The sequence below is a fragment of the Sarcophilus harrisii genome, chromosome 4 (genome assembly GCF_902635505.1).
Source record: "Sarcophilus harrisii chromosome 4, mSarHar1.11, whole genome shotgun sequence".
In the NCBI taxonomy this organism is placed as follows: domain Eukaryota; kingdom Metazoa; phylum Chordata; class Mammalia; order Dasyuromorphia; family Dasyuridae; genus Sarcophilus; species Sarcophilus harrisii.
Genome location: NC_045429.1, coordinates 101,848,111 through 101,864,563, shown reverse-complemented (window position 1 = coordinate 101,864,563; position 16,453 = coordinate 101,848,111). Strand labels below are relative to the sequence as shown.

The 16,453-nt window shown below is 32.8% G+C and overlaps 1 protein-coding gene across 3 annotated transcripts in view; it reads right to left on the bottom strand.

Moving 5' to 3' along the window:
• Nucleotides 1–16,453, bottom strand: part of LOC105750613 (C4b-binding protein alpha chain-like) — a 71,739-nt gene that overhangs the window by 11,302 nt on the left and 43,984 nt on the right. For all 3 annotated transcript variants that reach the window (XM_031937278.1, XM_031937279.1, XM_031937280.1), the window contains exon 7: nt 13,851–13,916. In XM_031937278.1, the coding sequence (XP_031793138.1) occupies nt 13,851–13,916 (66 nt within the window). The remainder of the gene's footprint in view (nt 1–13,850; nt 13,917–16,453) is intronic.

Sequence of the window (16,453 nt, the reverse complement as noted above, 5' to 3'; positions counted from 1 at the left end):
AAGAAATAATAAAACAGATTATAAATAATGTGAAATATAAGAAGAGCAACAGATTTGAAGAACAGATCAAGAAGAAAAAAAAATAAGAATAATTGGATTACCTGAAAGTTGTGAACAAAAAAAAAGAATCTTGACACTATAGTGCAAGAAATTATCCAAGAAAATTGTCCTGGACTGATGGATCATGTGAGAAAAGTAGAAATAGAAAAAATCCATTTATCACCACTTCAATGGGTTCCTTTTTGTAAAATATATTGGAATATTACTGCCAAATTTTGAAACTCCCAGATCAAACAGAAAATTTTACAAGAAATAAGAAAAAAAATTCAAATATGCTGGAGCTATAATTAGAATTGTATAACAATAAAAATAACTAGGCCTGTGGCCAAAAATATTATATCCAGCAAAATTATGTATAATATTGAATGAGAAAAAAATGAACATTTTATGAGCTTGCAGATTTTTTCAAGACTCTCTATCTACCGGGGCAGCTAGGTGGTACAGTGGCTAGCACACCAGCCCTGAAGTCAGGAGGACCTGAGTTCAAATCTGACCTCAGACACTTAACACTTCTTAGCTGTGTGACCCTGAGCAAGTCACTTAACCCCAATTGCCTCAGGAAAAAAAAAAGACTCTCTATCTACCAAATGCAAACTTAATAGAAAATTTAAAATACAAGAGCCAATATCAAAGATCAATGTAAAAAACTCAGCATAGACAAATTGTTTTTATTTTTTACATGGGGTATCTATACCATATATTTAAGAGTGATATCAACAATAGGTAGATCAAAAGAAAGATTAGAGCAGAATGAAGGCAAAAGTAGTAATCATGTTATGCAAATGAGGTAGAGGAAGACTAGACCCAGAGGTTTTAGAGTGGGGTGGAAAACTGGTAGTTCTGAAAGCCTACTTACATCGGGAAATGGGTTAAATGGGCAGCGCCACATATATACCATAAAGGGTATAGCACCCTCCAAAGCCTATAAAGAAATAAGGGGTGGGCAGATGGGGAAGCAGATGAGGGAAGTAGACAAGGAAGGGATCCATGGATGAGGGCAAGGTAAGTGATAGCAAGGCAAGTTAAGGAGCAGAATTAAAGCAAAAAAGTTAGCAGGGATAGGAAAAATATGTGTGTGTAAGTGGGGGAGATGGGGTGTGTATGTATGTGTGTGTGTATGTATATATCTACATATGTATACATAAATATATCCTTTCATAATTACAGCCTATTTGGGGTTAGGGAGGATGAAAGGGGGAAAAAGGATAAAATAAAAAAAGGTACTCAGTAGAGAACAAACTACAATTTACAAGGGAGTAAAAAAAAAAAGATGGGCACTCATGATTTGCTCTACTAATATATGTATACTTTTTTGAACTGGTAATTTATTCTTATATATTTTGAATCCTTCCTGATGTTCTGCTGGGCACAAGGCAATATTCTTTTGTTTTTGTTTTATTTCATTTTATATTTCCTTTTTTGTTTTTGTTTCTTCTTCTTCTGGGTTTTTTTTTTAAATAAAAAACAATTTAAATCCTGCCTCCCCCAAATAGATTTGGTGAAATGGAAAAAGAAAACAACTCCTTGAAAAATTAAATTGGTGAAATGGGAAAAAAATCCAATGAATAAGAAAACTTCAATAGATTAAGTACAATTGATCAAATGTAAAAGGAAGTAAAAAAGCTAACTGAAGAAAATAATTCACTAAAAATTAAATAGGACAAATGGAAATGAATGATTCAATGAGACATCAAGAATCAGTCAAACAAAATAAAAAATGTGAAAAAATAGAAGAAAATGTAAAATATCTCATTGAGAAAACAACTGAACTGAAAAATAGTTGAAAAAGAGGCAGTCTAAAAGTTGTTGGACTACCTGAAAGCCACAATGAAAAAAAGGGCTTGGATAACATCTTCCAAGAAATCATCAAGGAAAATTGATCTAATAGAATCAGAAGGTAATATAGTCATTGAAAGTATTCACCAATCACCTCCTGAAAGAGATCCCAAAACAAAAATTCTAAAAGAATATTGTAGTTAAATTCAGAATTATCAAAGCAAGCAGAAAATACTGAAAGCAATCTGAAAGAAATAATTCAAATATCAAGAAGCCACAATCAGGAATACTCAAGACCTAGGAACTTTAAAGGACTGAATGGCCTGGAATATAATATTCTAGAAGGCACAGGAGCTTGGACTACAACAAAAGAATTAGCTACCCAGAAAAACTAAGCATTATCTTTCAGGGGCAAAAGATGGATATTCAATGAAATAGGGGATTTTAAATTTTTGATGAAAAGTGTAATAGGCTGAGGTTTGAGTTGATGCACTGAGGTCCCAAGTACGTGAGGCTAAATAGTAATTGGCCTATACTCTATTAATATACATGTTTGGATAAAAAATGGCCCCGCCCACTCTCCGTGCAAGTCCTGATGTATTGTATAGGAAATGACGATTTTGGTGGATGGAGGTAGAGAGAGACAGGAAGAGAAGCTGGGAGAGATTGAGCCTGGGTTCCATACTCCCAGCTGTTGGTCGTGTGGCTTCTGGTCTAGCTAGCTTCTTGACTCAGCTACACACATTGCTATTGCCCATTCTCTTCCACCTCCAATCTTTCTTCACTGAGAATAAAGACTGATGATTTTCCCTTAACCTGAATTCCTGACTCCAGCTGATTTTAAAATATGCGGTCTTCACAGAAAAGACCAGAGCCAAACACAAAATTTGATCTTCAAATACAAAAACTCAAGAGAAGCATAAGGAGGTAAAAAGGGAAGAAAAAAAACCCTGTTTTTTAAAGGTTAAAATATTTACATACCTATATGGTAAGATGATAATTTTTGAGAACTATATCTTTATCAGGAGTATACTTAGAGGATGTAGGTAAAAAATTGACTTTAATGTAATGATATAAAAAAGAAACTAGAGGTGGAAAAGGGATTGTGCTGAGAGAAGAAGAAAAAGGAAGTTATGGGGTAAATTACACCACAGGAAGAGGCACAAAAGACGTATTTCAGTTGATTGAAAGAAAAGAGGGGAGATGAGTGTTATTTGAAACTTATTCTCCTCATATTTTGCTCAAAGAGGAAATATCTTAAATATTTGGTTTGGTATAGAAACTTGTTTTACCCTATAGTGGAGTAGGAATAGAAAGGGGAAAGGAAAAGGAAAGAATAATAGAAGGAAGGGCAGAAATAAAAGAGAAAAAGATTAAGAAATGGGGAGGCTGAAAAAAAGGGAGGGAAGATTGAGGGAGATAGTCAGATGCAAAACACTGCTGAAGAGGCAAAGGGGGAAAGGAGAGAGAAGAGAATAACTTGGGGAAAATAGGATGGCTGGAAATACAGAATTAGTAATTTTAATAATGAATGTGAATGGGACGAGCTTTCTCATAAAACAGAAATGGAAAGCAGAGTGGATCAAAAGTAAGAATCCTATAAGATGTTGTTTACAAGAAATGAATTTGAAGCCATACAGTGTAAAGGTAAAAAAAGGCTGGGCCAGAATCTATTATGCTTCAGCTGAAATAAAAAAAAGCAGGTGTGGCAATCCTGATCTCAGATCAAGTAAAAGCAAAAATAGATCTAAGATTAGGAAGGAATCTTGCTAAAAGGTAACATATATAATGAAGTAATATGAATACTAAAAATGTATGCACCAAGTGGTAGAGCATCCAATTCCCAGAGATGTTAAATTAAGTTGCAAGAAGAAATGGGCAGCAAAACTATATTAGTGGCGGAGCCTTTCTGTATCAGAACTAGATAAATTGAACTACAAAATAAACAAGAAAGAAGTTAAAGAGATGAATAGAATTTTAGAAAAGTTAGGTATGATAGACCTTTGGGGAAAATTGAATGGGGACAGAAAAGATTATACATTTTTCTCAGTGGTATATGGCTCCTACATAAAAATTAACCATATATTAGGAAATAAAAACTTCATAATCAAATGCAGAAAGGTGAAAGTAGTAAATGCATCCTTTTCAGATCATGATGAAAGAAAAATTACATGTAAAAAAGACCCATGGAAAACTAACCAAAAATTAATTGGAAACTAAATAATGTAATCCAAAAGAATGAATAGATGAAACAACAGATCACAGAAACAATCTTTACTTTCATCCAAGAGAATGACAATAAGACAACAAACCAAAACTTGTGGGATGCAGCCAAAGCAGTTCTTAAGAGAAATTTTATATCTCTAGATGCTTATATAAATAAAATAGAGGAATAGAAGACTAATTAATTGAGCATGCAACTGAAAATCTATAAGAACAAATTCCCCCTAATTAAATACCAAATTTGAAATCCCAAAAATAAAAGGAGAGATAAATAAAAGTGTAAGTAAGAAATGATTGAACTAACAAAACTAAGAGTAGGTTTATGAAAAAACTCAGCAAAATAGATAAACCTTTGGTTAATTTAATTAGAAAAAATAAAGAAAAAACCAAATTACAAGCATCACAAATAAAAAGGGTGAATTTACTACCAAGAAAAATGAAATCAAAGCAATAATTAGGAGCTATTTTGCCCAATTACATGCCAATAAACCTGATAATTTAAGTGAAATGGATGAATGCTTGCAAAAATGTAGATTGCCTAGATTAACAGATGAGGAAATAAATTATTTTAATCATCCAATTTTAGAAAAGAAATTAAACAAGATAATAATGAACTCTGTAAAAAAAAAAAAACAAACTCCAGGGTCAGATGGATTTATAAGCAAATTCTACCAGACATTTAAAGAACAATTAATTCCAATAATATATAAACTATTTGGGAAAATAGCAGAAGTCCTACCAAATTCCTTTTATGATAAAGTTATGGTGCTGATACCTAAACCAGGAAGAGTCAAAACTGAGAAAGAAAATTATAGACCAATTTCCCTAATGAACATTGATGCAAATATCTTAAATATAATATTAGCAAAGAAAATACAGCAACTTATCACCAGGATAATAAATTATTATTAGGTCAGATTTATACCAAGAATGCAGGGCTAGTTCAATATTAGCAAATTATTAGAACAATTGACTATGTCAATAATTAAACTAACAAAAATCATATGATTATATCAATTGATGCAGAAACAGCATGTAACAAAATTCAACACCCATTCCTATTAAAAACACTAGAGAGCATAGGAATAAATGGAATTTTCCTTAAAATGTTAAGTAACATCCATCTAAAATCATCAGCAAGCATTATATGTAATGGGGATAAACTGGAAATATTCCCAGTAAGATCAGGGGTAAAACAAGGTTGCCCACTATCACCATTATTATTCAATATTGTACTAGAAAGGTTAGCTTTAGCAATAATAAAAGAAAAAGAAATTGAAGAATTAGAGTAAGTAATGAAGAAACAAAACTATCACTCTTTGCAGATGATATGATGATATACTTGGAGAAAACTAGAGAATCAACTAAAAATTACTAGAAATAATTAAAAACTTTAACAAAGTTGCAGGATATAAAATAAACTGACATAATATATCAGACTTTTTATTTGTTATTAACAAAACTCAGCCACGAGAGATAGAAAAATCCCATTTTAAAATAACTACAGACAATACTGAATATTTGGGCTTAGACAAAGCCACAATTAGAAAACTTTTCACACAAATAAAGTTGGATCTAAACAATTGGGAAAATATCAATTGCTCATGGTTAGGTCAAGCTAATATAATAAAAATTGATAATTCTACCTAAATTAATCTATGTATTCAGTGCCATAGCAATCAAAATGCCAAGAAATTATAGGAAAAATATTAATAAAATTCATCTGGAAGAACAAAAGGTAAAGAATTTCAAGGGAATTATGAAAAAAAATTCAAATGAAGGTAACCTCATTTTACCAGATCTAAAACTATATTATAGAGCATCAGTCATCAAAACCATTTGGCACTAAGAAGTAGAGTAGCAGATCAGTGGAATAGGTTAGGTTCACAGGATATAATAGTCAATGATTATGGTAATCTAGTGTTGGTTAAACCCAAAGACTCTAGCTTCTAGGATAAGAATTCACTATTTGACAAAATATGCTGGGAAAATTGGAAAATAATATGGCAGAACTAGGCATTGACAGAATCTAACATTCTATACCAAGATAAGGTTGAAAAGTGTTCATGATTTAGACATAAAGGATGATGCTATAAGCAAAATGGGAGAACAAGGGATAGTTTGCCTTTAAGATTTGTAGAGAAGGAAGGAATTTATGGCCAAAAAGAACTAGAGAACATGATGAAATGCAAAATGGACAATTTTGGTTATATTAAAAAGTTTTTGTACAAACAAAATCATTTGCAGCCAAGATTAGAAAGGAAGCAGAAAACTGGGGGGAAAATAACTTTTACATCCAAGGGTTCTGATTAAGGGCTCATTTCTAAAATAGAAATTGATTAAAATTTATAAGACTACAAGTCTTTCAATGGTCAAAGGATATGAACAGATGATTTTCAGATGAAGGAATTAAAACCATTTCTAGATATATGAAAAAATGCTCTAAATCACTATTGGAGAAACGCAAATTAAGACAACTCTAAGGTACCACTTTACACCTCTCAGATTGGCTAAGATGACAGGAAAAGATAATGACAAATGTTAGAGGAGATGTGGGAAAACTGGGACACTAATACATTGCTGGTGGAATTATGAACTTATCCAACTATTCTGGAGAGCAATTTGGAACTATGCTCAAAGGGCTATCAAACTAAGCATACCCTTTGATCCAGTAGTGTCTCTATTGGGTTTGTATCCCAAAGAGATCATAAAAAAGGGCAAAGAACCCACATATGCAAAAATGTTTGTAGCAGCTTTTTTTTTTTTAATAATGGCAAAGAACTGGAAACTAAGTGGATGTCCACCTGTTGGAGAATGGTTGAATATGTTGTGGTATATGAATGAATGGAATATTATTGTTCTCTAAGAAATGATTAGCAGGCCCATTTCAGCAAAGCATGGAAATATTTACATGAACTGATGCTAAGTGAAGTGAGTAGAACCAAGGGAACATTATACAGCAAGTACAAGATTATGTGATGATTAACTGTGATGGACTTGGGTCTTTTCAACAATAAGATGATTCAAGACAATTCCAATAGACTTGTGATGGAAAGAGCCATCTGCATCCAGAGAGAGGATTATGGAGATTGAATGTGGATCACATCATAAAATTTTCACTTTTGTTATTATTGTTATTTGTTTTTTCCTTTCTCACTTTTTCCCTTTTGATCTGATTTTTTTTTTTTTTTTGTGCAGCGTGATATATGTGGAAATAGAAAAACTGCACATATGTAATCCATATTGCTTTACTTACTGTCTAGGGGAGGGAACAAATGTGGAAGGAGGGAGAAAATTTTGGAATATAAAGTTTTGCAAGGGTCATATTGAAAACTACTTTTGCAAATAAATAAAAAATTAACAAAAGCTATTTTAAAAATATCTACATGAAATTTAACATTTTTTCATGTTCATAAAGAAGGGAAAGGGACCTGTATGTGCACAAATGTTTGTGGCAGCCCTCTTTGTAGTGGCTAGAAACTGGAAACTGAGTGGATGCCCATCAGTTGGAGAATGGCTGAATAAATTGTGGTATATGAATATTATGGAATATTACTGTTCTGTAAGAAATGACCAACAGGATGATTTCAGAAAGGCCTGGAGAGGCTTACACGAATTGATGCTGAGTGAAATGAGCAGGACCAGGAGATCATTATATACTTCAACAACAATACTATATGATGACCAGTTCTGATGGACCTGGCCATCCTCAGCAATGAGATCAACCAAATCATTTCCAATGGAGCAGTAATGAACTGAACCAGCTATGCCCAGAGAAAGAACTCTGGGAGATGACTAAAAACCATTACATTGAATTCCCAATCCCTATATTTATGCACACCTGCATTTTTGATTTCCTTCACAAGCTAATTGTACAATATTTCAGAGTATGATTCTTTTTGTACAGCAAAATTACGGTTTGGTCATGTATACTTATTGTGTATCTAATTTATATTTAAATATATTTAACATCTACTGGTCATCCTGCCATCTGGGGGAGGGGGTGGGGGTAAGAGGTGAAAAATTGGAACAAGAGGTTTGGCAATTGTTAATGCTGTAAAGTTACCCATACATATAACCTGTAAATAAAAGGCTATTAAATTAAAAAACAAACAAACAAAAAATAAAACAAAAAAACAAAGTTACTCAAGGAAAAAAACAAAACAAAAAACATTTTTTCATGTAAACTGATCTTGTTAATTTTTTCCTATTTTAGTTCTTAACCCTATCATACTCCCAAGTTGTCTTCTGAAAATGTAATGATCATGTCTTCTGAAAATGTAATGATCATGTCTTCTATGTCTTTATCCAAGCCATTGATATAGAAGTTGAAAAATATAGAACCAAGGAAAGAATTTTTTGAATTGCACTAGAGAACTCCCTCCAAGGTGATATTGACCCCAAAATTAATATTCTTTGGAAGTAGTCATTGAATCAGTTTTACATTCATTATTATAAATTATCATTATCTAAGCCATTTTTTCTCTTCCTCAAATTGACAGTGAAAAAGTAATGAGGCTATTTTTGTTTGATGATGGAGCAGAGAAGAAAAGAGAATTAGAAAATGGGGAGTACATTTGGAGTTATCCAGAAATAAGTTTCACAGATAGCTACTGATTAGGAGATTAGAAGCATTATGTTAATTTCTGATTTCTAGCATCTGGATAAATATAGATTGCTTAGGTAAGAATGGGAGAAAGTCTCAGAGAAGATTGCTCTGTCATGATCATACATCTATAAATGATCAGGAACAGGAACTTCTTTAGCAAACAAGGACTTTAAGCAACAAGGAAAAATAGATTTGTGATTCAAGATATATGGAAAGTGAGGAAACTTAAACAGTGACTTGCAAGGGTTTGTTCAATAGTTGTATCTTTTAGTTTAATTTTTTAATTTTATATTTACTTAAAACTAAATACAAAATAGCAAAAAAAAGAAAAAACAACCCAAAACATTGTCATGTACCCAGTAGAACATCAGGGAGCATCCAAAATATGTGACAATAAATTTCTATTTCAAGAAAACATATGTAATAGAAGACATATTTATGACTGTCCATCTTTTCTTTGCTTACTTGTAAGTTATGTTTTTGCTCTCTGTTGTGTACTTTTTACTTTATTCTTCCCCCCTTTCATGCCTCTTCCTTTTCCCCAAGAAGATTATAGCTGTGCATGGATATATATTTATAATTAGACATCTATATATATATATATATATATATATATATATATATATATATATATATATATATATATGTATACACACACACACATACATATGCATATACACATTTCTGTCCCTTTTTTCCTAATAAATTCTACTCTTGGTCTTTATTATTGTGTTTGTGTGTGTCTCTTATTTCTTATCCCAGCTAACTCTTTAATTCTACTCCTTAACTTGCTTGCTATACTTAATCCTCCTACCCATGGATCACTCTTGTATTTTCTACCCCTACCCTTTCCTTCCCTCTTTATCCCATTCCCATTAATCTACAAATATTATCTCACTCTCATTAATCTAAACAACTTTCTGTACTCCACCTTATCCTATTTCCTCCTCTCTTCTTTATAGATTTTGGAGGGTGCCATACTCTTAATGGTGTTTATATATGTATATGTATGTATATATAGTTCCCTATTTAACCCATTCCAGATATGAGTAAGTTTTCAGAACTACCAGCCCTCCTCCCCCTTCTAACACTTCATCAATTATTCCTCTATACCTCATTCATATAGCTTACCTTTTCCTAGGCAATTTTGCTTTTTAGAGTCAGATCATATATGCACCAATCTTTTTTTTTTGTACTACCCAGTTACTGATTTCAATCTTAGACATATGCTTTACATTTCCATGCATAAAACATTAACGTTTTTCCTTGTTAAGTCCCTTGAAATTAGTCTTTGATGCTGGCTTTTATATACCAAATTTTCTACTAAGTTCAGGTTTGGTTGAGACAAAATCCTGAATATTGGTGAATTTATTGAATTTTATTTTTTTTTATATTCAATATTATACTTCATTTACTTCTGGCCACAGGCCTAGTTCTTTAATTGTTGATATATAATATTTGAGAACCTACAGTTTTTTGTTTGTTTTTTTTTTAATCATAGCTGCTGGTAAATCCTGCATGATTCTAAATATATTTGGATTGTTTTTTCTTATAAAATTTTCTCTTTGACCCAGGCATTTTGAAATTTAGAAATAATGTTTCTATGTGTTTTCCTTATAGAATCTCTTTCATGTTGAAGGAAGATTTTTTTTCTTTATTTTTTTTCTATTAAAATTCATACTCTATCATTCCATAAAATTTTCTTGGATTATTTTTTGCATTATTAATAATATATAACAAGGTTCTAGGTTCTTATTCTGGTCACAGTAGTCCAATTATTCTTATGTTTTCTCTTCTTGATCTATTCTCCAGATCTGTTAAATGTTTTACATTCTTTTCTATTTTTTCATTCTTTATAATTTGTTTTGTAACTTCTTAGCCTCTTATAGTTTTAGTGGCTTTCCCTTGCCCAATTCTAATTTTCAAAGAATCATTTTCTTTTTAAGCCTCTGGATCTCCTTTTCTAGTTGGTTGTCTTTCCATAATCTTGTTTTTCTTGGATGGTTCTCATTTATTAATTTTTCTTCTCTCTCATTTGATTTTTAAAGTCTTTTTTGAGTTCTACAATTTCTTTCTGGGCAGATAGCTATTTAACATTATTTTGGGGGGTAGGAGTGGTATTTTTTTACTTCAACATTCTCCTCTGTAGATGAATTGGTCTTCCCTATTCCCATAATTAGTTTCTCCTTTGCCTATTCATTAAAAAAATAAGAACTTATTGGTGTATGCATCTCTATTCCTGTGGTGGGGAAATGGTGCCTCTAGCTTCCCTTCAGTTCAGTTGGATCTTGAACCCCACATCAAATGCTCCCCCCTTCTGCAAGTACCTGCAGCCACTAGGGTTCCTGCCCCACTGCTTCTGCACTCATCTAGTGCTGGTTACTTCTTTCCCAGGGCCAAGTCTGCACCACAGCTGGGTCTGGCTTTCCTAATAAACCAAGGTTCCCTCAGTCTTCCTGGACTGAGACCTGGGACTCCCCAGACTATCAGGAAGATAAAAGTTTCGGTGGTTTAGGCTGAAGCTACTTCCAAATCCAGCTGGTCCCAGGACTACCTGCTGGCTGTTTGAGTGGCGTTATTTACATTTCATGCTGGTTAAGCCCCAGCTGGGGCCTTTTTTTAATTGTCCTAGAACAGCTATTCTGCCTCAACTCTTATTTTTCACTGGTCTATATTTGCTCTGAGGTACAATTTTATTTTGTTTGTGGGGGAAATATGGAGAATTTGGAAATTTCTGACCTACTCTGCCATTTTCTTAGAATCCTCCCTTGTTGTATTTCTTTTGGAAGCAATGAATAACTATCTATGTAATAAATATTGGTATAACTGAGAAAGGAAAAAGTAAAAGGACTGAAGAAATGCTTTACTATCCTCCAGAATGTTGCAGAGGATGAAAAGTATATATATATATATATATAGAACTAAAAAAGTAATCTAAGAAAAATATTCCAAGGAGGCAGAGAAAATTTAAATCTATTTAAGAGGTTGGGCTTTGGGGGTAACTGAGTAGTACAGTAGATAGAGCACCAACCCCTGGAGACAAGAGGAGCTGAATTCAAATCCAGACTCAGACACTCTACACTTACTGGCTAAGTGACCTTGTCATGTCACTTCACCTCATTAATGTCCTTCTCTCTCCCCCACAAAAAAGTTTGGACTATGGGAGAATTTATTATAGAAAAAGAAAAGAAGAAAATCCAAACTGTTAAATTTGTTATGCTATAGAACTGAACAGTTGAAAACTACCTCAGATATCATTAATCAAAACATCCATCACTCAATAATTATTTATTAAGTGCTTTGTGCCTATATTATTGGGTTCTGGGTTATTTATTCCAACTGTTGCCCAAAGCATGAATTCAAGTAATGTCTACTTGAAGATCTTCATTAAAGGAAAAAAAAACTCTCCCCCCAAGTACCAATGCCCACCTGCTTTATTTGTAGAAGAAATTGAGTGAGTGAACCTTCTGGGAGGTTCCTCTACTAAAAACAAAATATCTTGTGAATTCTTGATTTGGCTTTCTTATAATTTTTTTGTACAGAAGCCAAAGGAAGTGATACGGAGAATAGCTGAAATTCTGTATTTTCTTTTGTCCAGGAAGGAAGAACTAGCAATTTTCTGATATAATATTAAATGTTTACAAAATTGCTGCCTTTGTCCTTCTCATATTAATCTCCTTATTTCAATAGCTTTGATTCAGTTTATTCATGGAGACAAGATTACCAAATCTATATATTTGTTCCTTAATTTTCCTGAGCTCTAGTTTTTGATTTCCCACTGCTTATTGGATAACATCATTCAACTGTATGTATCTTTTGATGCTTTTGCTAGGAGTTGTGGTCGTTTGGAGAATTACTGTGGCAGTTTTCAGAGTATAACAGTAGTCACTAGAGGTCAGTATGTTTTCATCAAGAACAGGTTACACCATACTGACTTCTTTTCCTCATACCATCATTTAATAACTATTTGTTTAATTTAATTTTGACAGAATTATTACACCTAAATTTCAACAAAGTACCTGAATGAGATAAAGATGGACCTAATGGCAGAACTGTTAAGTATATTCTTAATTGATTAGCCAACAACCCAAGTAATGTCAATTAATTGATTCATGGAAACTGGAAGTAGAGTTTTGGTGAACACTAGTGTTTCTACAAGGCTCTTGTTTATTCAAACTTAGCTCAACTAGAGGTGATGTTCTTATCAAATTGTGATGGCACAAAACCAGGAGAATGTCTAGTATACTGGAAAATAATCTCAAAAAGATGAACTAGTGACTCAAATTAATAGAGACATATGAAAAGTCCTATAATCAGGTTTTAAACCCTGCCCCCCCTCCACACAACAATTTCCCAAGTACACTAAAAGGGTAATATAGCTAGATAGAAATGCATGTGAAAATAGCTTTGTGGTTTTAGTAGGCTACAAGTTCAATATAATTTGAAAGTATGCTATAAGTTAAACATTTGGTTACAATCTAAGGTCATATCAATAGAAATATAGTATTTGTACTCTGATATTTCATTGGAAGAGGGAAATGACCTCAACTACTTGACAGCAGGGATTGTTGTTTTTTGCCTCTTTTTGTACCCTCAGCATTTAACACAATTCATGGAACATAACAGGTGTTTAAGAAATATTTACTGATTGATAGAAGGCTACAGCAGTAACAAAGAAGTTCTAGAAGTTCTAATTAAATTGGAAATCATTAGAATAAAAGACTGGTAAGACATTTATCTAAGAAGCAATGTAACTATGTTTAGAAAGGTGAATTAGCAAAAAAAAGTTTCGTTAGACACAGAATAATAATGGTTGTTTTTTTAGTTAGTTTTGCTACAGTAACTCAAAAACACCAACAAAGGTAGGATGCAGCAGTGATTTGTGTTAATAGAAATTTCTAGTTCTTTTGAATTACTGAAGAGATATCTAGAACAAAGGGAGTTATAGGTTTTTGCATGCTGCCCTGGTTAGGTCACATGTGAGACTATTTGGTTCTGGGTACCATGATTTAAGAAAGATGTTGAAAGAATGGAAATCATCTAAAAGTTGGCAAACATGATGGCAAGCCATTTTATCTTAAAATACAATTTCAAAGGAGAACTTCCTGTGCACAAATATCTGAAAGAGAAAAAAAGAAAGGTAAATTAAAACATGACATTTCATGACCAGTAAAATACTTACTAGTAGTTTTGGTGGTGGTGGTGATAGTAGTAGTAGTACTGGTCCTGATGGTGGTAGACTGAACAACTAAAGAGGAAAAAAAAATAAACTTAGTTAAAATGCAATATTTTACTCCTCTGTACATCCTTTATTTTGATGATCTTATATCTTCCCATGGATTCAATTATTATTTCTATGCAGAATTTAGCATGAGACCTACAAAACCAGATTCAATCATCCTCAGAGCTCAAATGCTTTACTTGTATCCAAGAAATGCCAAAAAAAATCAATGGTACAAACCATTGGACAGATTTTCTATATAAGGTTTATGGAGAGACATAAGCTAACATCACATAGAATGAGGCGGCATAGATTATTTGTAAACTAGGAATAGTATCGATGCTGATGAGTATTAAAGTATATGTACATACAGAGGAGGTGGTAGAGTTAGTTCTACTACTAATAGTCCTCTATCACTAAATCATTGCCAGGAATTAGTGTGTCAGATAAATCTAGTAACCCAGAAAAGTGCAAGGATAACCTCTGGGGAGAAGGAACAAAAAGGCAAAAAACATTTCCATCAGTGAGGTAGAAAAATTGGGGACCAATGTGGGGGAAGAGAGTCTGAAAAGCATCAAGATGAGTAAGCCCAGTATTAGAAAAAGTGCATATTAGTCGAATGGGGCACATTTTACCTTCAGAGAACATGGTACTATCCAACTGACTTTCTCTCTACCCTCTACCTATCAAGTTAGGGTAGGCTTGACTGCTGCCATGACTGAAGGGTGTGATAGGACATGGTTTTGTCAATCCTGAGCCCTATCTACCAGAAAGAGAAGTTGATTGAGGAATAATAATAAATAAACATCAATTTCAGGTTAAAGTATTTAAAAGATCAATCAACAGGTGCATGGAAAGGCATGGAAGAAACAATAGATGAAAGCAAGGAGAACAGAAAGTCAAAGACAGGAAATCTGTATGCATATTGGTGTTCAGCAGGAAGTAAACATCTGAGGACCTGGAAAGTACCTAGAAGATTCTGTGATTGCTCACAGGGTACTGTAAACTAGGTTTTCTTCACTCAGAAGTATCTGTCACCATGTGCTAACAAGACACATCTCTATCCCCTACTGTTGGAATCCTAGTAGAAATACCCTACTTTCTGATATGCTCTAGTTCTTCCTTCAAACGTTAAAATGTGGATAATATTAATACTTTAAGGATCCATTCTATCCACATGAGTAGTTCTTTCACCAAAATACAATGCAATGTCTTATGACTTAATAGATGGTCTTTGAGAATTGTTGCAGATGAAAAATTAGTCACTCTGTGTCCAAACTAGTTTTAAGTCTATATGAACTTAGGGGTAACTGATGTTATAGTCTACCTTCAGGCCCATTTTCAAAGATTTTTTTAGATTGGTAATTTTTTTTTTTATCTTAAGCTCTCCCTGCTATTGTTTTCAAGAAGCTAGGGTCACATTGCTGCTGAAAGACAATTTCAGGTAACATGGACATAGTTTCTTAATTTTAAGGGCAGCTCTCTATCCACTATATCAGACTACTTAGGCTATTAAGTGCAGCTCACTTGTGCCTACCAGGTGTATCTCCATTTTCCTCAAGGTCACCAACAATGTTAACATTATTAATGAACATTAATTAATATTAATTTCCTAGAGATTCCAATGTTTTAAGATTTATAGCATTACTAGGAGAACATTTGTACTTGGATCTTTGTGTCTGGGATTATTATCAGTACCACATAATTTCCTAAATGTATTCTAGCTCAGTCTCTTTCTCCTATCAAATTCTGGGTCCAATTCACTGTCTATCTGTAGTGTCTACCCCAAATGTGTGTACTTAAATCCTAATCCATCCAATTTTATAGTTAAACTAGGAATAGGCATTTTGTGTCGATTTGATTTTTTCCTGATCTTTTGAATAATCATGGATTTCAATGAGAAAACTCTGTAATATTCTAAAACGTGATATAAGTAACCCAGTATTGTTTGCAAATAGGACTAGCTAGAGGAACTCACCATCTACTGGGAATCCTTGCTTTTAAACTCTATACAAAATATTCTTCAGGGTCTTAGCCTATAGGATGTGAAACTATATGTAAGTTTGAGTGAAGTTGTTCCAATCTGTAGTTTAAAGAAATAAGATCTATACTGTATTCTATTAATAGGAATTGTGGCAATTTTAGTTTGAAGTATTTTAGAGATAATCTAATCCAAACTTTCCATCTAAGACATCCAAATATTAAAAATAAGAATAAGTGAATCTTATTATCAAGTAATTTTCTTTTTTCAATAGAGATAAAGGGGGATAAAGGAGAAAATGAGAAAGAATGAAAGCACAGTAAATGCAAAGAGAGTCCTAAAGACAAGTTAACTTAATCAACTTTAGATTTTATTTATTTATATGTATAGACAATATATTTTAGGTTATATATATTTATATATTATTTGTGTACATATGACTATTATATATATACATATATATGTATATACATACATATACATATGTATATATATACACATATGACAAACTAATTTTATGTATTTTAGATTTTATGGTTGGTCCTAGCTCTGAGTTTAAAATAAAAAGAGGAATGAGGATGAC